Genomic DNA, 24,203 nt, shown 5'->3' on the forward strand with positions numbered 1-24,203 from the left:
GGGTGTGAGATAGGGAGGCTGAGAGCAGTGGCTCTGGGCTACTAATTGAATTCTTAGCTAGGTGATGCAGTCCCTGGAAGGGTTGACGCTGGGATAGTGTAGAGGAAGCGCAGAGATAGCGCAGTGCCTTCCATGCGCACTTCATCCAGTAGCCAAATCAGCCAAGATTTCTCAGTGATTGTGTGAGGTAAAACTCACAAAGCTTCTGCCAGTATTTCTCCCTATAATTGAATAACCTTGTGGGGTATTCAGAGATGTATTCAGATTTTGCTACTGCTCAATAATAATAATAAACCCTCAGAGCTGCAGCACTGGTTTTCCCACATTAGGTTTTTCCGAGTGAGTTTTGTCCAAAAATAATTGTGTCCTATGTGTTTCTATTTTCCTTGCTCATTTTCTATGTTTCAGAATCATAATTAAACGGTGTAGGATGCTTCAGTAATTTGCTTCGATATTTCATGAAGAAATCTCGAATAAATGTGTAATGTTATTTACAATCTAGAAGTAGATTCAGCTAGTTGCAGTAGAATTCCTAAGATTGTTAGATCTATGATTTTCACATTAAATACCATTACCTTGCTTTAAATAAGGTTGACCATCATCTGCTTGAGATCACAAAAGTTGGTGAGAAAATTCAATTGTCTCTTAAGACCTCTGAGGGAGGAAGATAATGCACCAATTTGTCCACAAAGAGGAGTATGGCAATCAAAAAGTGGTGATGAATTGAAATTCACCTCAAATGATCGATAGTAGTTTTGTAAATCTAATGGTATTAAAAGAAAATTGATGGTAGCTTATGCCGCTGAACAAATTGTGGTGGTTACGTACCAAAACAAGATAATTATGGAGATGGAAAGAACAATGCTTTATGCCAAGGTTTTGGATCACCCATTATGGGCAAAAATTATTAAGACCACAATTTATAGTGAACCACGATCTTGCTAAATTAGTTCACTTCATTGACCTTGAGGAAGCAAATACCAAAAGAAAAGATCAAATAAAAAATTCTTTAGTTTTTGGTTGCATGACATATGTACATGTTTCCTATAACAATGAGAATGAGATAAAGAACAAAAATGAAAATGCATTCTTATAGGTCATATCAAGGAGGATAAAAGCCTCAACAGTCTAAAAGTCTTTAGAGTCTAAACAGCAACATACAATAATCAAACAAGTACATATTTCATCTAAAGTCTAGATCACTAAACAAACCTTGGTTCAGTGTAAGAATTTGATGTTTGCTTTCTTCTTTTGATTGGTTTCAACAACTACCGCCATTTATTGTTTAAAATTAGTTGGCACCATTGAAAGGCCTGTTGACCACTACGTGTCAACTTCCCATAGCAGTACACCCCCTTTTTTTCGCAAAAGGGATAGCGCTTGATTGACGTGTCTATGCCATTCGACAGTCATCGTCGACTTGATCAATTTATGTTGTAAACCCAGTTTGCGTGTGTGAATTATAAATAATCTTAGCAGAGTTGAGTCATGTATGTAAATTGCTTAGGTGGACCTAATTTTCTAGTGATAATCTACGTTCCGCAAGGTTTTTTGTCTCACCGATCCATGATTGGCAGAGTTTTCCTTCAGCCTAACCCCAAAGCCGGAATGAATTTTGTCATTAGAATCTTAGAGGAATCCTAGTGTGTTGATCTGTTAGATTATATTTGGTCGCAGAACTGGGTGGTCTATGAGGGTCTATGTCAAATGGGTTTTCCCCTTTGAGATGTAAAATTGTAAAAGTCATGATGTAAAGTGTCTTGAGGGTTAGAAAATGTTTTAATCCCCTCAAGAGTCCTAAGTCCTAGGTCCTAGGTGATTTTTCCAAAGGCTAAGTTCGAGGATCCAAAAATAAAAATTAAAAAAATTAATTAATTAAAAAATAGATAAAAATAATAATAAAAAAATTTAAAATTTTAAAAATAATTAAAAAAAAAAAAATAATAAAATAATATAATAAAATTTAAGTAAATAAATGCAGAATTTTAATTTTTTAATATATTTAAATGCATTTAAAAATTCGACGGATGAGATTAAAAGAAATCTTGATCGTCATCGACAGTCAAGATTAGTTTGACATGGATCACTCGAACTAGCTGTTGGGAATTTTTCCTTTAAATAGGTTGCTAGGGGTCATTTGAGATCAGATTAGATCTGAGAGTCTAGTGCTAAAGAAAGCTCTCTTGTAGTCAATTTTTTTTGTGCAATAAAGAAAGACTTTGGGTTTAAAAATCTTGCTGGTGTTACTCTTCTAAAAGTGTTGTAAGATGATTTATTTTTCTGCATAATTTTATTTTCAGCCATTGATTTTAGCTTGATGAAGACTGATTTAGGCACAGGTATCTTGTCTGATCTTTGGGGTCTGATCTTTGGGGTTTGAATGATAGTTTAGATTCTGAAATATAATGGCAGGTATCTCCATTTGATCTGCATTTCACTATTGTTTTCTCCCTCTATGTTGATGGTTGATTTTAAGCTGTGCAGGAAACCTTAGTTTTGAGTTTACCGGGCGTTAGGGGGGGTTCTCGGCTGAACCAGCCAACTCCCGGATTATGTTTTCTGCAAGAACCCAACCAATTTTAATCTCGGGCTTATCATCTGAAAATTTTTATGAATGCATGCAGGGTTTTCTTTAGTATCTCACATTAAGTTTAAAATTCTGAAAATATTACTGTGGATTATTGACAAATCTGGCTGCTTAGAGTCGTTAATATGTAAATACTGTAATTATTTAGCTGATTTAGGGTTTTCAGTTTTGTTTTTGGCACATTTTACCTCTGGGTTTTCTGTTTTTGACATTGCAGGTTGCAGGTACAGATCTTGAAAATTTTTCGGGGTTTTCATTACACAAATCTGAATGCAGGGCAATTTGAAATTTACTGGAGAATTTGGAGGGTTTTCTGATCTATCTGTCTGCTATTCGTGGGGTTTCATTTCGCAAGAAAAAATTAAAACCTTTTTTGGGCATACGTTGGTCTTGGGCTTAGAAAATCAAAAGAAAAATTCGAGATTATATAGTTATATCCTCTGCGGCTTCAGCAAACCTGCAAAATCACTGTCTAAACCCTCATCGCATTTTTTTCCCTTCTGCTGCCACTCCAAAAAACTTTAGTTACGCTGCCCATTCTCCAAACCTGCAAAAGGAAAACGAATTTTGCTGCCCAACATTCCCACCCAACCATCCCTTCCAACGTCCTCTCCTCCACCACGCATTCTCCTTCTACGTAACATGCAGCTATCTTTCAATCTGCAATCAAACCCTCAGCCATCCTCCCACGCTCTTCCTATTCACCTGAGTGTGCATCCGCTGCCCAAACCTGCGTTCTTCCTTTCTGCTACAACTGCGTCCATTCACGCTGCCATCTCCAAATCTACGCTACTATTCTTCCTTCTGCCAGACTTGCGTACGTCCCTCATCTCCACCTGCAAACACAAAGAAAACCAGCATCTTCATCTGCTGCAATCCATTCCATCTTCACGCAGCCAACTCCATCACCTGCGTATTTTTCTTCAGCCATCAAGTTCAGACCTGCACACGTTGAAACACAACAGCAAAAACGAAAATTCAATTTTTTGGTAAGTCGTATGAGTAAAGGTTCAGCATAGGTGGTACCTTAGGTTATAGTTTCATATTTTTATTTCTATCGGATAGTTTAGAAAAAATATATATATATTTTTATTTGATTTTCATTTAAATTTTATTTATTTAGTTTTTCGATTTTTTCACTTTTTCACTTTTTATATTTATTAGATCAGGTGTTAATCTTTAATTAACCTATAATCTTTAGTTTACTTTAGTTTTAAAAAAAAATCATAAAAAAAACATAAAAAAGTTCCCTTTTTTTTATTACTTTTAGAATCTTAGCTTAGAATAGTTTTGTTTTATTTTTTATTTCATAAAATTAAAAAAGTTAATTTTAGTTCTTAGTTTAGATCAGTTTCTTTAATTTTATATACTTTAGATTTTAGCTTTGTTCTATTTTTTATTTTAAATCTAAAATTTTAAAATCATAAAAAATTAAAAAATCATAAAAAATAAAAATATCAAAATATCAAAAGCATAGAATGTTTAATTCTTAGGTTTTTAGTTAATCTTGTTTTAGAATTTAGTTTATATTAAAAAAAAAAAAAAAAAAACCTTCAGTTTAGATTCGATTTTATTTAGGATTTTAGTTTTGTTTAATTTTTTTAAATTTAAAATTTTATTAAAAAAATCTAAAATTTTGAAAAAGACTAATTTAAAATCGGAAATTCCTTTAAAGTCTTTTCTGTTGTGGTATAGCTAAATGCACTTAAATGTTTATATAAAGTTAGCTATGTGAAAGTGGTAACTGGTCAGCATTTAAATTTTATGATCATTTAAAGCATTTAATTTTTCTTTAAGTTTAATTGCTGGATCATCGTTAAAGCATTGGGAATTTACTGGATATCTTGCATTGCTTGGGTTATTCGATGATAAATGTTTTTTTTGCATGGTTCATATTTCTGCAACATTTTAATCATTTAATCGTTAACTCCATAAGGCACTGGTCCATTAACTTCTAAATCAATTAAGTGCTTGTTCCTCCTCGTGTCTCCCAACCCAACTGGTCCTCAGTTGGTCATCCATTTTCCCATAGGGTCTACCCCCCTTAGCCGCGGGAGACAGGCTTAAACGGAGAGATCGGGGATCAGGGTGACAGCCCCCACTCTGAGCGTTGTCGTGACAACATGTGCGACAACAAGGCCTATCGCTACAAAATCTAGTAGGCCTTGGAGAGGGAAACCCTACAAATCATAAGCTAGTCCAAGAAGCAACAATGGGGTAGTGGCCCACTGTCACCATAGCCAAAACCCCCTGCTCTTTACGGATTTTCACTGATGGGAGGAGTCCCATTAGGAGGAGATCACCTATAACAGATATTCTAGCGTTAATGTGTGAAATTATCTCACTAGGAACTCTGCAAGAAAGGAACAACTTAAGTTCAAGGCTTCACAAGGAAGCAATTCACTTTCTATAAAGAGGCCTAGAAATAACTATACAACACCCAGGGTTTGATAAATTTGTTGTGTTGGAGTAACTCAAGGTCAAGGCTAGGAAAAGGCTCATGAAACCTTCAAGGAAGCCCTTAAGTTGAAGGAAGGAGAATGAGGGTTTCCCTCTTAGGCAAACAACTAAGGCAAGGAAATTTATGGATGAAATTGAAACGAATGCCCACTAAAATGATAGATTTAGTGGAAAATGCTATCCTCTTGATGTTTAAGCTCTCCAACCACCAAAATTCCTCTTGCCTAGGGATTCACACCAAGCCCTAGGTTCCTAAGAGCTTTGAAATGGCGGGACTAGCAACCAAATTTCAAGAATTTATCCACTCAGTGGAAAAATGGAGTTTTATGGGAGAGCTACTAGGAGTTCACCACTAAGAAAATTCATTACATGTTATGTATGAGTAATGCATGCAAGGATACAAAAAGACGAGGAATTTTGAGGAGGGAGGATGGCGGAAACCGGACGGGAGAAGGCGCGTGAGGGTTTGGGTTAGGGTTTCAGGAACCCTCTGCAGTTTTTCTGAAACCGCGCCGGACTCCGTTTACCCGCTTAGCACAGCTGCCGTTTACCTCTCAACCGCCTAGCGCACCACCATCGCTACGAACTGGTTGACCTTTCGGGAGAAGGAAGGTTTTTCTGCGCCGCATCTCCCGGTTACAACCCGCGACGGTTTTTAACTTACCTGCCCAGCTCGGTCCATTTATCCTGAGCACTGTCATTTTCTCCGGTTTTCACTATTATCTGAGGTGTCCGCCGTTTCGAGAAGCAGCTGGCGTATTAGAGGATCTCGACCCACTGGAGGGGGTATCCATCTGGCGTTCCTCCTTCTCCACATCAGAAGGTATGTACAGTTCTGGCCTCACCGAAAACTACTCTTCGTACTCGCTTGGGGAACAGTCAAGGTCATATCCTGTGGTCCTCCCAGATGTACCTCCTACCTGGCCTGCGCTTTCAACCCCCCCCACTCTCCGGCAACCCTCGGTTTCATTTCCGGCTGTTTGAACCCTAACCCTGGTTTTGATCCCTCGGCGTCTGGTACCATTTCCCGGCCGTTTTTACCCCCTTCGCTGCCCATTGCCACGGCCGGTTTCACCGGGTCACTTGGTCCTCCGTCCGGAAGCTTCACCACTGTTCCCCCGCTCTCTGGTCCCTCCCCTGTTACGGCGGCATCCAAAACCCTTCCTCCTCGTACCTAAACCCTCCCCCCCGATTGTTACTGGCCCTCCCCTAGGCCGGCCACATAACCTACCTCCCCCTCTGGGCCCTAAAAAGAAGTACAGGTGTTTCAAATCAAAGGCGGACGACATCTTTCTCAGGCTTGAGGAGGACATTCAGTGGGGTGAGACTATGGAATTTGCAGACAGGGTACTGGTTGGGCGCATCAGAGGACGGAACTACTCGGCAGCACGTTTGAAGACCTGGGCAACTGAAGTTTGGGGACAACATTTGGTGGACATCCCCTTCGTGCAAACATTCGTGAGGGGATGGTTCGCGTTGAGGTTCGCTCATGCTGATCATACCAATTGGGTCTTGTCCTCTTACTGGCACTTTGAACATGCTCCGGTGCTCCTTAAGCGTTGGACTCCCTTATTCGACCCAGAGACAGAGCAGATTGGCATCGGACCCGTTTGGATTCGACTCCCAGGCCTACCACTCCAGTACTGGTCAGAAGACATCTTCCGGCGGATTGGCAATGCGATTGGCTCCTACATGGACTATGATAAGTCCTACCAGCACACTGGCATGATGTCTTACGCCCGGATTCTTATCAATCTGGATACCAGGGGAGGACTACAAGAGTTCATCACCATTCAATGGAGAGACACAGTGCGTAAACAAATTATCGACTATGAAGGTATCCCGTATCGTTGTCGTAGATGTCACAAAGTGGGACATCTATACAGGGATTGTCCACTCCTCCGGAAAAGAAGGGAAAATGTACAGGAAGGGGAGTCCGAGCATCCCTTGGACCATCCTCCCAGGCAGAATTCGGAGAAGAATCAAGAGGAGCAAGCTGATGTCGATGGAGATCCCAAAGGTCCACCCGATAATGCTGAAGCTGCTAAAGAAACCTCAGCTTCTCTTCCACCATCGCCTGCTCCAGTACACACAGCGACAGCACAGGAGGACATCGCGACGACGGGTATGTTGTTTTCATCCCCCTCTCCTTTGCCTCCTGAATCTTACAAATCTATTGGCATTGCATGACGGGTATGTTGTTTTCATCCCCCTCTCCTTTGCCTCCTGAATCTTACAAATCTATTGGCATTGCATCTCATCACATCATCTGCACGTCTCCACTATCAGCACATTTGACCTCTGTGGTTTTTCATAAACCCCGGGGCTTACCTCCACCATCCTCCCTCATTTGCTCCCTCCCGCTCCCTTCTCCCGTGACTTCCCCTTGCCTGCCATCTCTGCTTACATCCTCCCTCGCAACTCTCCCCATCCCTTCCCCTCCGACATCTCCCAGGTACTCTCTTCGATCCCGATCGAAGGACAGAGGTGTAGATGCCATTGGTTTGGACTCAGAAGCTGCCCCTGTTGCTCATAAGAACTCTCGAGGCCGACCCTCTCGCATCACCAAAGCTAGACACACTGCTGACGAAGAAGTCGCCCTTGGGCGACAACAAACTATTTTCAGGGCCCTTAGAGCAAAGAATGGCCCCCTCTTTCATCCTACATGAAGATCATTTCCTATAACTGTAGGGGGTTTGCTAGTTTGGCCAAAAAACTAGCACTCAGGAGACTGCTCATCTCGTCACAGTCGGATATTATATTTCTTCAAGAAACCCTCTGTTTAGCTTAACCTCTCATCCTTACTCTCAACTCCTGGCTGCCCAATTGGACCTTCCATGCACTGGATGCGTCCGGGAGATCCGGAGGTTTAGCTATTGGGATTAGTAACAAAGCTATGGAGATCAGGAATATATGGGGAGGCAGAGGATTCATTGGTTTAGACATTTTTGCTTATTCCATCGAGATGGACATCCGCATCATCAATGTCTATGGCCCTTGTGCTGACAGAGCCAATTATTGGAGAACCCTATTGGTATCTGAATTTCTACAGGCAGATAACATCATACTTGGAGGCGACTTAAACTTTTCATTGGGTTACTGTGAATCTTGGGGGCACTTGGCGCAGATAGACTCCTTATCAGACACTATTTCCAATCTACTGGAGGATCATCAGTGGGTGGACATTCCTTCTGCCAGATTACAGTACACCTGGACAAACAACCGCAGTGGAGAACAAAGCTTGGCCAGAAGACTTGACAGGTTCCTTATTAAGGAATCACTTCACAACAGACTTCCCCGCATTCGTCAATGGGTTGGAACTGGTGGCATATCCGACCATCGACCAATCTTTTTGGAAATGATCGACATTAATCATAAGATCAAGAGCCCCTTCAAATTTAACTCCTCTTGGTTAAAGGACCCTTCATACATACAGTTGGTTACTAACTATTGGCAAACCAACCCTATTATGGAAAATGAGGGTCATACAGAAGGATTCATCAGGAAACTATCTGAACTTAAGAGGATCTCTAAGAACTGGGCACACCAGAAGCGTATCCGTGATGACAATACTCTGAGGGAGGTTGAAAGGGTCATTGCTTTGCATGAGGACTCATCAGATGGGACCTTCCCCACTCCTGCGAGCAAAGAACAGTACTCCTCCCTCATTGCGAAGCGCACACAAATTCTGAAGGAAAGAGAAGAAAGTTGGAGACTTAGGAGCAGGGCAATTTGGCTCACCGAGGGAGATGATAACACAAAGTTTTATCATAAATTTGCCAATGGACGCAAATCTATCAATACTATTTGGGAATTGCGGGATGAGCAGGGGCAGACAGTTTCATCTCAGAAGAACCTGGCCAGGCTAGCAACAGAGCACTTCAGTCCTAGAGATGTAAACATCATGGAGATCATGAGGGTGGCTGAACATTTCCCCAGGTTTGTACTGCAAGAAGACTCGGAAGATCTAATGAAGGAAGTAACTTTGGAAGAATTGGAGGCAACTATAAAATGGTTTAAAAAGGATAAAAGCCCAGGTCCAGATGGGTGGACTATTGAATTCTACATTGCTTTTTTTGAAATCCTGGGGAATGACCTTCTTAAGATTGTGGAGAACTGCAGAAGGAGTGGCAGAATATCCTCTGCCATCAAATCTACTTTCATTGCACTTATCCCAAAATCGAACAATCCTGTCTCCTTCAATGATTTCCGACCCATATCCCTCTGTAATTGCCTTTACAAGATCATAGCCAACCACCTGAAGCCTATTCTTTCACGTCATATATCTCCTGAACAATTTGCCTTCCTTCATCACAGACAGATTCACGAAGCTATTGCCACAGCACAAGAACTCATGCATTCAATGCAGCTCAAAAAGCAGAAAGGAATGATTCTAAAGGTGGATCTATCCAAGGCTTTCGATAGAACAAACTGGCTCTATATCAAACTCATGTTGACTCATCTTGGGTTTCCCTATGATTATATCAAATGGATAATGAGCTGCATCACTGATGTGTCCTACAGTGTGCTTCTCAATGGCGAAGCTACTTCTTTTTTCACTTCAGAGAGGGGCCTCAGACAGGGATGCCCTCTCTCGCCCCTGCTATTCTTACTTATAATGGAAGGATTAAGTAGGATTATAACATCTGCTCGAGATAGAAATCAGTTGACTGCATTAAAATCGCTGAAAATTTTTATCTCACTCATCTATTATTTGTTGATGATATTCTGATATTCTTAAATGGCAGTGTTGGGGACACCACTACTCTTCAGAACTTAATCCTTCTTTTCCAACAAGCTACAGGAATGATGATAAATGACAGCAAATCCACGATTACTACAGTCGGATGTACGCAACATGAGTTCACCTTTGCATCTCAGCGCTTCCCATTCACCTCATTGAACCTGACCGAAGGTATAAAATATCTGGGATTTAGACTAAAACCACTCGGTTACAGGATCGCTGACTGGACTTGGCTCATTGCGAAAGTGGAAAAAAGACTACAGGTATGGTATCACAAATATCTCTCTCGGGCAGGCAGATTGATTCTCATTAAGGCAGTTATTGAAGCCACTCCAGTCTACTGGATGACCTTGGCCTGGATACCTAAAGGTATATTGAGTAGATTACAAAGTATATGTTGTAGATTTCTTTGGAAAGGACACCAACCGGGGAAGCTATTTGCCTGGGTTAAATGGGACACCATTGCAAAACCCAAAAGTTGGGGAGGTTGGGGCATAAAGAGACTTGATTTATTTTCCAGAGCATTAGCGGCCAAGCTCGGGTGGCAACTCCTCACCACAAACAGTCTCTGGACCCGAGTCGCTCAAGTGAAATACATCAAGCCATTACATTTAATGGACTAGTTCCGTCAGCAGCATGAAACAAGACATAACATATCTAATATCTGGAAAGCGGTTATTGGCTCACTACCACTACGTGAAGGAATTACATGGCACATCAAGGAAGGTAATGCTATACGTATTGGATTGGACCCTTGGGTCGGCTGTGGCAATGCCCATAGATTATCTGCGGACCTTTTAAGATATCTTCACAGCAGAGGAATCACCCACATCAGGCACATTGGTGACAATGGCAATTCTTCCTTTCTTCAGCAGGCATGGATATTTGCACGAGCATTGGAGATACCAGTTCAGTGGCATCACGAATGGCAGGATTACACGGATGCCCTTACCCAAGCACATATCAGACTCACAGAAGGACCGGATGAGATAATCTGGGCCTTTGCAAAACACGGAGTATACTCCCCGAGACAAGGATATATAAGGCTCATGGAATCCTTCAAGCCTCAGGACATCCTCCCAACCTGGAAAGCGCTCTGGAAGCTCAAGGCAGCACCACGCACACGCTTATTGATGTGGAATATTCTCTTTGACAAGATCCCTACCGGGACCAATCTAATGAAGAGATCATTTTATGGTCCCTTCTGGTGTCATTTATGCCGCAAGGAAGAAGAAAGTACAGAGCATCTCTTTTTAAATTGCAATACAGCTAAGGAATTTTGGCAATCCCTCATCTCTCACTATCCAATCTTAAAAAACTGGCAAGGGAGCAATCTCATGGAAGCTTGGAACAATTGGTGCCAGAATCACTCAGGAAAATTCATTAATATGCCACTCCTTGTATGCTGGGCATTATGGATTGCGCGTAACCAGGCCATCTTCAATTTAAAGACCCCCCATTGGCCTGCCATTTTACATCACACGATCGCCGATTTTGAATTGCTCCCCGAAGTGGAAACCATTGCCCCCCCACGTACCATCAATCCTGAAATCATAGATAAATCTAAACCATGGGCATATTTTGATGGCTCTGCACAGGAAGCAGGCTGTGGGGGTGGCGCCATCCTCTACCTCAATGAATCGCACTGCTACAAGATCCAAATTAACCTAGGCAGAGGCACCAATAACTTTGTTGAGCTGTGCACAGCAAAACATATCATTTACTTTGCATTACAAAAACAATGCAGACACCTGCAACTATTTGGAGATTCTAAAATTGTTTGCAACTGGCTGAATGATGCATCTCATGGCTATGCATTTTCATTGAGGCATATATTAGATGAAGCTAAAAGACTGATTACATCTTTTGAATCATTTGTCTGTAGTCACATCTACAGGGAACAAAACTCAGGCGCGGATCATCTATCCAAAGAGGCAGCGCACAGACAAGGAAATGACTGGTTGATTCAGGAGGAGATAGACGGAACTTTCTACCAGCATTATCATAGACCTTTTGATGATCCTTTAGAAAATGGGCTATAAGGCCCACATATTAACAAGCTCTGTTTTTTTGTATTATCATGTATATATATCCACTGTTTGGACATGAGTAAACAACTCCGTTTTTTTGGTAACGTACAGTTTCTTTTTTGTTGCTCTCTGCGTAGAGCAGGACTTAAAATTTTGATCATCCTTTAGCTACAACTAGTATAGATGTTGTGGACTCCCTGCGTGGAGACATCCAAACTTTCCTTTAGAACTATAGACTGTGAACTTGTCAGGCTCCTTAGCCTCCATATGAATATGCATCAGGCATCTACAAAATGTAATTTCTTTATATTAATAGAAATTACGACTTTTTCCCAAGGGAAAAGAAAAAGTAATGCATGCAATATTCATCTAGATAGAAATTCAAAATTGATCTTCAATAAATTAGGGCACAATTAGCATAACCTAGAACAATAATTCCATACATTAAACATTCAAGAAAGTGATATTCAACAATAAAGGACATTTACAAGATAACATGCAAGATTTCCATCCATTAGACCAATGAATATCTCCAAAGAATATCCAAAATCAGCTCCAAACATCAAAATGCATCCAAAGATCTCCAAACATCCCTAAAAGAGCAAGTGTGAGTTCCTCTAAGGAGGTCGAAATTCCAAGAAGTGATGATGATTTGATTCAACTGAGACTCTCCTCCACTTATATGAGGAGGTTGAAATGCTTTTTAGCCTATGAGCCCCTAAATAATCATAAAATAATGTGCAATATAAGCCTAGGTCACAAGTCGACCTAGTAGCCTTATGAAATTCAATTTATCTCCATAAATGCAAGTTGAAATGATGACATCGTGCTAGCGTAGGCTTGCTAAGGGAAAGCATTGAGGTCCTCAAGTGCCATGACAAGTGTATAAGGGCTCTAAAATCATAATCTAGGGGTTGGCCCCTAGATCTCTCTGAAAATCATCCTATAGACCCCAAATGTGGGTTTGGGGCACAAAACTAGGTCTCATGGGTCTCCAAGTGGTGAATAAGCTTGATTTTGATCCAACGTTGAGGGCACTAAAAATGGTGCTAGCCATTCCATGTCTCAAGGCATGAGACAAACCTCATCAAGACCCTGGATCAATTGCCAAACCATGTGATCATTGTTAAGCCGACTGGGGCATGTTGGTCTAGGTGCATCATCCCATGAATAATAAAGCACAATGCAGGAATGTTGTGGGTTCTTAAGGTGCCCATGGCTATGAATGATGCTCTACAATTGTTGAGAGTCCCATGGCTCTCAATGCATCAACTATGGGTGTCAATATGTCAATCTGGAGGAACTGGACCACAATTAAGTTCCCCAAACCTATAGATGAAACCACTTGCCAACTACACATAATATCCAGTGCTGCAACTTTCACCATCAGGTATATTAAACATTATTGCATCTAGGTGAACCATGCTTGAAAGAAATGGGCAAAATTAGGGCTTAGTCATGTAATGGCATTAACTCCCTAAGTAGGAGTGGTTAATAGACCATCCTAATAGGTGTTCCCAACCCCCAAAGGGAAGTGACATGTCGTTGGTCCACCTTTCAATCAATTGTTGCCATGTGAATAATGATGGAACGAAGGGGAGAAGATTTCATGTCCAAATGTCATGGTCAAAGGGATTGGCTATGATGGAATACCTAATCTTGGGTGTATAGATGTGACTAGGGAGCAATCGTGGATGCATGAGTTACCTCAGCCTTTGCTTTTCCACCCCTCTAAATGTTTTTTACTTTTTCTTGATTCTTCTTTGCATTACTGTTTGTAGCTCAAGGAATGAGAGCTTGCGTTGTATGATGTATAGCAGTTATCACCCCCCTTACGATGGGGCAGTTCATCGCCCATTAGGGGTTAGGACATGCAAGGGTTCCTTGTCTTCTATGAGATAGGGCAACATTGGCCCAAGAACCAGGTGATGGCCATATGAGTGAGGTAGAGCTCATGCTTGGCTTTTGCCCACGTGCTAATTTGTAAGTCTTAGCCATCTTTTGCATTTTGATTTTTCTTTTGTTTTTCTTATGGCCATCATATGCTCTTTCTGTTTCTTTTAGTTGCATCAACCTCCCAGGGTGCATTTCCAGGCCCTACCCAGATATGAGGATGTGTGGGTGCCAAATCCCAAAGAACCAATGGTCAATTGAACCCGAATAAAGGAGGTAGAATAGGGGCTCATAATGTAAGATGGAAAGTGGTATGGAATAGGGAGAGATGGGGCTACGTTATCTCAATCCTGGTTTCCCAAGTAGTGCCCCTCCTATAAGCATTGGGCCATTACGGGAGGTCCCACTAGACTAGAATTCAAAATTAAGCCCCCCATTCAAGGTGAGAGAAGAAGATGACGGCCAAGACCCTTCTTCCTTCCAAGTTACCCAATAATCCATGTCAAAATGCCCGAATACAAACAAGCATAAGCACATGATTGCAAAATGAATAAAGTACATTTTGATCAGAAGTGGTTTCCCAAGTAGTGCCCCTCCTATAAGCATTGGGCCATTACGGGAGGTCCCACTAGACTAGAATTCAAAATTAAGCCACCCATTCAAGGTGAGAGAAGAAGATGATGGCCAAGACCCTTCTTCCTTCCAAGTTACCCAATAATCCATGTCAAAATGCCCGAATACAAACAAGCATAAGCACATGATTGCAAAATGAATAAAGTACATTTTGATCAGAAGTCGGTCTTCTAACATGTGCTCTTGGCAAATGGGCGAGGAGACATATGACTAATGCAAGTGGTGGAGATATGAATGACATGTCACATCGGCTACAAGGTGGTTGTCAGGCACTATTGCCTATAAGAGAAAACTTTCTCCTAGGGGTCACCCACTTTTGGTGGATAGCAAGGCCAGTTCCCTTTTTAAATTTCAATCTAGAATTCTATAAGTCCCATCTCAACGGGTGCAGGAGGAAGGGGTACAAGGTCATCTTTTGCATGTAAGTTTCAAAATTGAAAAAGTTGTTGACTATGATGAAAGGTGAAAAATGCCCCAATTTATATTTTCTCTATGTGAGATATAATAGTTTGATTGCATCACCAAGAATCATAAAATAAGGGTCCCACTTTAATTTTTAAGGTTAAATTTAAGTTAATGTTGACATTTACCTTTCTTATATGTTAAGTTGATGAATTACAATTAGGTAAAGCAAATACCCCCAAGGGTTAGCTCAAGTTGTCTAGAGCCAGACTAGAAGTTATTTGATATTGTTGCTAGTTGTTGTTGATCACAAGTTAGACTCTCTTTGATTCCCTTGGGGCGAGGCCCTGTAATTAGGGCCGACAGTTTACCCAGATTACCATCCACGAAATGTGGGGAGGTACTCTGATGTTTACCATGCTTTCATTCCAAGTAGAAAAAATCAGGTAAAGGAAATGTCCATAGTAATTTATAAATTAATATTAGAAGTTAAAATACAATTCTAAACAAGAGATTGATTGAACGATACAACTATGCTAAAGGTGATAAACTAGACAATATCATGAAGGAAAAGGTGATCAATTGAGCAATGAAAGGGGATAGGTTTCTTTTCTTAAGGTTACGAAAGTTGGTTGCCTTGAGGGATAATTTTTTTCTAATTTTTAAATTTTTTTATCAGTCCTAGAACTATATAATTGAACTAGTTTATTCCAAACCATATTACAGAAACAAGAGAGAAATGCATCTTGGAAAAAATAATGAAAGATCAATTGTCTCTATATAGGAAGTCGATAGCATAAAACCTAATTCATCATTGACATAAACCATAAACCATAAACCTAGATTGTAGAAACCCTAACCCTAAAATGATTCAAGCGACTATTAAGTCATTATTACTTTACTTTTTGAAAAGTAACTAAGTCATTAATTTGACTTCATTAATCCTAAGTCTAATATGACCATTAAAACTCTAACATACTCCCTTAATGGTCATTTTAGAAAATAAACCAAGTTTATCTCTAGATTTGATTAATTTGCTCAGGCCGATAGTCTTCGTTGGAAAGCCTGCAGTCTGGTGCTCAGTTCACAATATTGCAACTCACTGCTTAACTAGTCCATATTCATTAAGTTGTTGATTGAAAGGTACGTTGACATATTTTGAAATGAACAAAGCTCATTTACTGAATATAATTAAATGTATCGATTGGCTATAAGTGGGCTACTTAAGAATTACTACATGGCATGCATTTATAAACACACATGGACTGTTCTTTTCATTCATATCATTCATCTCGCTATCTTTATTTGAAATATTTATCTCTGAAATACATGTTATTTAGTATAATAAACACTTGTGTTCCCTAAGCTTTCTAACATCACACGGTTATTTTCAAGCCACTCACACATATCTTACCATAACAAAAAAACAATAGCCTTTACAATGTATCTGTAACCTAGCTAAATTTGCAAATGAAGCCCAGAAATTACTTTCATCTGTGGTAGTCATTGACTGAGATTACCTAACTTTTTATATATCTCCTATCCTCCACAGCTACTTAAGATTCAAGAATCCAGAACTCAACATCCCTAGAAAATGCTAAACATACATTTTGATGACTTTCTATCAATGCTCAAATACCAAAGTAGGTTTTGGGTATTTCCAAAATTCTCAAATACCAAATTCGTATAATGAATATCCCTCTCAACCCATAGAGGGAGGCTATCTTTACCTTCCATGGAATTTGGGATAGAACTCTTGAATCCTCATTTATGAACTACCTTATATGATGAAAATTGATTTTGAATAACAATTATGTTCTCCTTCAAAACTGACAAAAAATAACTTACTAACAGGAGAAACTAGATGCTTACATTTGAATGGCTGACTGCAGTAAGGGCAAAGTTGTGGCCCTTCTTCTAATGCAAACCTGAAAATCATGGTATACTTGAAGTTGTTACAGTAGTAATCATAAATCTAACAAGATCCAACAAAATAAAATGACACAGCAAAAAGAACAAAAAAATCCATGTTGGTAGAAGGACAACTTACGCAAAAACTTGAAATTCATTTCCACAGCTTGGGCACTGCATTGTTCATTGGAAATTGCAAGAAAATTGTTAACACTTTGTTCTTTTTGCTCTTTAGCAATATAATTTAATAATTTGCAATTAATTTTAAATAAATATCGATATTCAAACAACAATTCGATTTTAGAAGAAAACCTGAACCCCGTTATTTTTCAGTGGATTTAGAAACCAGAAACAAAAAGAAAGATATAACAAGTTAAAAACTCCCCATGGACCAAAAAAGCAGTCAGTGGGGCTGTTCAATGAAAGAGAATGATAAGGGGAAGTGCATAATACACCTAAAGCCAAGGTGAAGCTCTACAACAAATATACAATAAAAAGTGGCTAACATGCATACGCCAGCTGCCATAAAGCAGGGACTAGAATGTAAAATGGGAGATGGTAGTCCTACCGCTATAGATATTTTTTAAATAGTGAACAAATGAAAAGATTGGTTTTAAAATGTATTATAAATAACTGTTTGGACATGTTCATAATCCTGTTTAGGGTCCAAAAATTTAGTTTTGACTTAGCATACCCACCAACAAAAACCTCCATCTCCACTTCTTTGGCTGTATACGGTACCCAGACAATTATTTTGGATTCCAGAATCGCAAAACAATGGTTGGAAAACAAAAAAAATGCATGAACTATAAGGAAACAACTTGTAAAAATATACATTTTAAGATGTGTATCTAGTAGGAAATAAGGACACACAAATTTACACACACAGGTGTCGTGAAGAGAGCAAGGCATCTTTAGTTGTGATATCTTTTGATGTTTGTAGCTTGGCCAGGTACTTCTACACAGGCCTAAGTGTCTAGGCATGCAGAAGTCGCCCAGAGTCTCCTCAGGACACTTGCTCAAGTATGAGTAAGTTACTATTGTAACTTAACCTAAGTACATAATTAATTATGTTGGCTATTGAGCTAAAGAAACTTAGGTAAAGTAAAGTATTTACTTTAGTGATTACGTTTTAATCTCAACCATTGATCTCAAGTTAGGCGAGATCTAAGCTAGGCCATCCATCACTTTGGAGATTAGGATTAGGGATTTAACTCAATGTAAAGTTATGAAAGCAAGTCTAAGGAGAAGAGAAAGACACACCATACAGCGTCACAAGACATTGAGAGAGACATCTCATTGGTAAGTGGAGAAGGACTTCCATTCTAGTGTGTCAGGTCCGAGGAAGGTGCAGAAGTGCAGCATAGGAGATCTAGATCAGCCAAGAATATCAAGGACAGATTTAAGGCCTGATCAGCTGGATCAAATCCAGGGTATGTTTTAACTATAAATTTCTCAGTTTGACCATTATCCCAACGGGAGCCCAAGTAAGTTTTGATAGTGTTATTAATGAAGAACTGTTGATTCAGCAGAATCTGTGTGTGCCACTTGTGATTAAGTTTGGTTGTTAATATTTTTCTTCCACTGAATAGTTATGTTATGAACCTAGTTGTGCATTTATTCAGTACATCTATAATATGCTAGGTTAATAAGTTGCCGAGTGCTGGGTTCAACAAAATTTAACATGGTATCAGAGCATAAACTCTAAAACCATCTTTTAATCACCAGGGAAGCCAGGTTAGTACAAGAGTTGCATAAAGGCCAGGTTCAGCCACAACTATACATGGAAAGAAAGGCTTTTTAAGGGCTGAGGACCAGTAAGCTAAAGGCTATACATTGTACAACAGCCAAGTTGCCAAAAAAAAGGAAACGTATGGACTGAAGGAAAACTCAAATGTATGACATCACAGTTTAAAGGTTACATTAAAAAATAAAAAGAGGGGATTTGGCTGGGTGACTGAAATCCTTGAGTGAGCCATTAGAACCCACCCATCTGCAAGCTAAAGGAGACCATTGAGATGATGTATGTGTGCATGGAGGAAAGATAGGCCAAGAAAGGTCCCTGAGAAGGGTCAAAATGGAGGATTCAGGGTTAGAAAACGTCATTGAAGGTACCAGCGCAATAGAGCACAATGCGGATTCCAAGTGGAAATATGCACAAATGAAACGTTTTTTTAGGTAGACAGTCATTGGCAGGAATAATAGCAACAAGTCAAGTGGCTACAACTGTCAAACTGCGAGGTGAAGAAGCCAAGTGAGTGCCCAGAGATGTAAGGGGGCTAGAGCTGAGCCACCAATTGTAAGGTCAGAAGCCCATTGTAAAAGTTCATCCAATAGAACAACAGTGGAGCCATAGCTGCAAAAGGCAGAACCAGAGTCAGCCCAGCCGAGTCCAGACTCCAGGCATTTAGGAGGTGCTACAGATCATCCAGAACTAGAAGGTCTGCAGGACACATGGAGAAGCTTGCGTAAACTAGAGGCTACAACTGGTAGGGGAAAATCTAAGACACCAACCATGTGAGAGGAGCTAGCCACCGAACAATTTGTGTTGAGGTTGGATGAGTTGGCAATCAAGCCAATAGTAACACTGCATTTAATGAGTAGTCAAGTGTACAAGTGAAAGTGCCAAAGCTGAGCCACTGCAAAGGAACCTTGCCCGCAATAAAGAAAACAGCCATAGAAGTGCCTATAAGAGCAGAGGGGAGTTGTGCCAAAGCCAAAGACCATACAGCTTGAACAGTACCACAAACGAGCCGAAAGTACATGCAACAATTGTACGAACCGATTGTAGCCAACAGAGTTCAGTAGCAACTAGGGTGTTGTGCAGCATGAACAAGTCATAGAAGGCCAGATTTTCAAGTATGATTGGCGGACGTTAGCCCTTAGAGGGAGAGAGGGAAACTGTATCATTCAAGGGATTGGCAGCAAATTAACTTTTCATGAGTGTTTTAAAGGACCAAAGCACAGATCCGCGAGGAAGATCTTTGCAAATCTTTAAACCAATAGTTTGTTTTTTGGTGCGAGAACTTAGCACAGGGACCACAAGTAGGACAAGGAGAGTTGTTTGACAGCCTGGCCAAGTGGGACTCAGAGTTACAGGTGGAGTTTGGTGTTGGTACCAAACATGCAGTGAACGAGATTGGAATAGTGATATTCCATCTTGATTCAGGAGGCAAGTTGGAAGTGAAAGACATGCTATGGGTGTTGACACTCAAGTGGACTTTGCTCTCAATCTCTATGATAGAGAATAAGGGGTTTTGAGTAGTGTCCAACATAAACAAGCACTAATCAAACCCATGGGATCTAACTCTAAAAAGAGCCATGTCATTGGAGTTAGAGAGAGCAACATAGATAGACAAGCACTAATCAAACCCATGGGATCTAACTCTAACAAGGGCCATGTCATTGGAGTAAGAGAGAGCAACATGTATAGGCTAGAGGGATAGCCTATTCGAGCAATGCCAAGAAGCATAGCAGTGACAAAGAACAAGGAGCGAGTACGAGGGGCAAGCAATGATGTCATCGTACAACTCTGAGAAATGCTCCAATAGAAAGTCATTTTCAAGCCTAGGTAGGATTCCAAGTAGAGTTTTTTAAACAAGCTCCTCATGCTATGGATAGCCCCTTAGCTAACTTGTTCAATTATGTCATTTGCGAAGGTTTTCCATAGTCTTGGTCACATCACATTATCCACTTGATTCACAAATTGGGCTACAATATTGATCCTAAAAACTACAAGATAATCATGGTAGGCCCACATTCTCTAAACTTTATGCTACAACCCTCCACTTGATGCTTTCAGGGGAGCTTGAGAAGAGGCAACTCAGAGCCGGATGACAATCTGGATTCCGACCTATCATGCAACTTTACAAGTCAGTTCTTGGTCCTCTTCGCACACCACATAGATTTTCATATTTTATCAAGAGCACCACTACATTCAAATAGGGTAAACCCCTATCCCCACATTGTTTGGGATCTACATTGATGAGCTAGTCTTTTTTACATGAATACATTCAAGAGGGAGATGGACACCTACTCCACCATGTCATGACATCTATCCTCCTTTTCACCAACAATATGATCCTTATTGTTGATTTGGGGTAGCATCAGATGTGCTCTAGCCACAGAATTTGGTGGAGAGGTTGGGGCACATGAGATCTCCAATACCCAGAAAGGGTTTGGGAAGCTTCTAAACAGATCAAGAGATATTAAAATAATTAATATTTTTAATGGAGTCCCTAAGTCTAAACTTAGGGAAAATAAAATATTAATGGGTATTAATATGAATCTGTGTTAGAATGGTCCAAAAGACATGGATCAAGCCAGATCTAATCTTAGCTGTTGATTAGGGACTTAATCTCGATCGTTGAGATGTCAACAGGAAAAGTATAAGAAGAGGCTTGAGGGTCACTTGGAGAGAACACCAAATGATCAATCATTCTATTGTCTAGAGCGGGGTTTGCTAAGAGAGATAGAATCAGTGATCGGGAGAGCAGCTAAGGGGCATTGAATACAGAGAAATAGAGAAGGCAAAGAGTGTGCCGAGAGAGCAGTGCAACAGCCAAGGAGAGTGACGCAGAGCCAACAAGGGCTCACGCAGGGCCACGCAAAGGCAGCCAAGTGTTGCGCAGAGCACCAGAGGGGCTAGCACAGCTGACGCAGAGGCTCCCAAAGCTGACACAGGGCCTCTTGGGGCTGACGCAGGGCCAGCGTGAGACAGAGAGGGGCTAATGCAGTCCAGATTAGGCAGACGTTGGGGTTGCAGGAGCAGTTTTATGATGAGGAGCTGCCAGAAGGATTTTTCGAGGTTTCAGCCAAGAGATATCTCTCAAACTGTGAGGTATAGATGCTAAGGAAATTCTCTGTTGGGTAGGCCAGTTTCGGCACCCAGATTGTACTCTGATATTGCTTAATAAGAAAACCCTCAGATAGCTGCACCGGTTTTCCCACATTAGGTTTTCCCGGGGAATTGGTCCAAAAATAATGGTGTCATGTGGTGTGTTTGTTCTTGTTTCTTTTAGTTGTTGATTTATAATATGTTGAGCATGCACTGGTGTTTATTTTCAGTATTTACTTTGTAAATAACTTGTTAAAGTAAAATAACAAGTAGGTAGGAATAAATCAGAAAAATTGCATGAAGGGTTTCTAAGCTAAGTAAACTTAGAAACTTCAACATGGTATCGGAGCGTGATTGCAGACACAGGTGGACTAAAAGACATTAGCCGAGCGGAGCAATAGCAGCAAAAAACAGTTGTCCCGAGGTGACAGAAGTTGTTTCTAGCAGCGCAAAAGCCAAGGAAGTGTGATGCAAAGCTAGCCAGAGCCACGCAAAGGAAGCCGAGAACTGTGTTGAGCCTTAGAAAGGCCAACATTGCTGACGCAGGGCATCCCAAGGCTGACGCAGACCCATCCAGGATGATGCAGAGCTAGTGTGAGGCAGAGAAGCGCTGACACAGTTCACAAAGAGGCAGTTGCTAGGGACTAGAAGGCTGCAAGAATATTGCAGAGTGTAGCTGGTAAGCTACTGTAGTCAAAACAGTACCTGACAGAGCAGGGCCAGAGGAGTTGTTACCGAGGGTTTCTAGTCGAGGAACCTAGATCAACAGTCCAGTTGCACAAGACAATCAGAATAGAGGGCATCTCGACAAGTGGAAGAAGGATTTCCAGGAGGGAAATCAAGACTCAGAGGGAGTCTAGAAGAGAACTTCCAGACGGGAAGTAGAGACTCAGAGGAGTCGAACAGGGATCTTCCAGGAGGGAAGTAAAGGAGCGTCATGGCACTACACGGGGTAAGAGACCAGGATAGACTGGACGGAGCATCAAACTTCGCAGTCTGGAAGGCCAGAATCTTATCAGTGTTTGACAGGAATCATGTCAAGAACTTCGCCTTGAAGGTTATAGCTATCCCAGTCAACCTCAATGATAATGACAAGTACGAGGAGGCAATGGTGAGGGCCAAGTGCATTATCCTTGACGAGGTCAACAATCATGTGGTACCACATATAGCCGAGAAGGAAACGACAATTGAGATGTAGGAGGCTCACAAGAACCTGTAACAACATACTTCTGTGCGGAGAAAAATGCTGCTCGAGAACCAGATGAGGTAGTATCAGATGAAGGGTCAAACGATTGACTCCTTCCTCGAAGGACTGAATGAGATCTGAGATCAGTTGACTGCTATAGGAGCGACACCAGATCATGAGCTTATGGTGAGGACAGCCCTGAATGTTGTCTCAGAAGAGTGGGAAGTGTTTGTCCAAAGCATCCTGGGCAAAGGGACTCTCCTACCTTGGGACGAGATGTGGTCAGCTCTTCGCCAGAAAGAGATCAGACGGCAGTCAAAGACAGGGAGCAACAACAAAGGGATCAAGGTCAAGCAGGAGGAGGAGGATGTGGCCCTAGCATCTAAGGGAAAGTAAGAGAAGCGGAAGAAGAAAGATCTCTCCAAGATCAAGTGCTTCCACTGTGGCAAGATAGGTCATTATGTGACGCAATGCCCAAGGAAGAAGAGTAAGGGAGAGTCTTCTAAGACTAAGGCAGCGCCAGCACGGGCAGAGAAGGAAGTTTTGACAAACGATGACTGTGCCATGAGTGCACACACGCCACTTGAGCGGAAGTGGGGAGACCGCGCTGTAGTCAGGCGAACTATAGGCAATGAGGGGCAGGTTCCTCGAGGTACACAGCCTCTTGGATTAGACCTTGCTATGAGAGCCCCGACAAGGAGTAGCAGGACTAGCTGAGTGGGTAGAGACGAATGCAGATGAAGCGGCAGAGAGAACTACAGTGCAGGAGTCCCGAGACAGCGCAGAGCTAGCAGGTTGCAGCAGGGCGAGAGGCACAAGAGTGTTGCACCAGTGTAGGAAGGCACAAAGAGGTGTGCAACGGTGCGAGATGCAGGGATTTGTTGCAGCAACGCAAAGGTCAGAGAGAGGGAGTACTTGTCAACGGCAGAGGGAGCTTCAGCATCAGTGGGTGCTTCTAGCCCAACAGAGAGGTCATTTGGGAGATCAGTTACTTACTTCTCAATAACTGAGTTGCAGTGCAGCAGTAGGCAGCACAATGCAACATGATGAGAGGAGGTGCAGTGCAGATGCAGTGCTGGGAGGAAGAACCAGTAGCAGCACGAATGCAGAGGGAGCTGTCGTACAAATGCAGCAGTGGCAGTGGCAGAACCATGGGTAGCAGTACAAGATGCAGCAGTGCAGAGGATGTTGGGCAGGAAGGCCTAGCATCAGCACAGGTACTGATGTCGGATGATCAAAGTAATACTTAGTGAGGACAGATGCAGCAGTGACAGTGGCAGAACCATGGGTAGCAGTACAGGATGCAGCAGTGTAGAGGATGTTGGGCAGGAAGGCCTAGCATCAGCACAAGTACCGATGCCAGATGATCAAAGTAATACTTAGTGAGGAGTATTGCTAGAGCACAGTCCTCGCTAAGAGGGAGTGTGTTAGGGAGTGTTAGGATTTGAGGTGATGCATGAGTCTAGCCACGAAATGATGGTGATGGTGGTTGGGGCACATGAGATCTCCAATACCCAAAA

General features: G+C 41.4%; 1 protein-coding gene across 4 annotated transcripts in view; it reads right to left on the reverse strand.

Annotated features, from left to right (window-relative positions):
• LOC149209881 (uncharacterized) overlaps positions 1 to 24,203 on the reverse strand; it is a 285,654-nt gene that overhangs the window by 220,718 nt on the left and 40,733 nt on the right. For all 4 annotated transcript variants that reach the window (XR_016252911.1, XM_089396537.1, XM_089396536.1 and 1 more), the window contains exons 3-4: positions 16,800 to 16,834; positions 16,622 to 16,677 (exon numbers count right to left, since the gene is read on the reverse strand). Coding sequence is in view for 3 of the 4 variants with exons in the window: in XM_089396537.1 (XP_089252663.1) it covers positions 16,622 to 16,677; positions 16,800 to 16,834 (91 nt within the window). In the remaining variant the exon portion in view is untranslated. The remainder of the gene's footprint in view (positions 1 to 16,621; positions 16,678 to 16,799; positions 16,835 to 24,203) is intronic.

This window comes from Pinus tabuliformis, chromosome 1_2 (assembly GCF_031772625.1).
Source record: "Pinus tabuliformis cultivar Carrire ecotype Pingquan chromosome 1_2, CPIR1, whole genome shotgun sequence".
NCBI lineage: Eukaryota > Viridiplantae > Streptophyta > Pinopsida > Pinales > Pinaceae > Pinus > Pinus tabuliformis.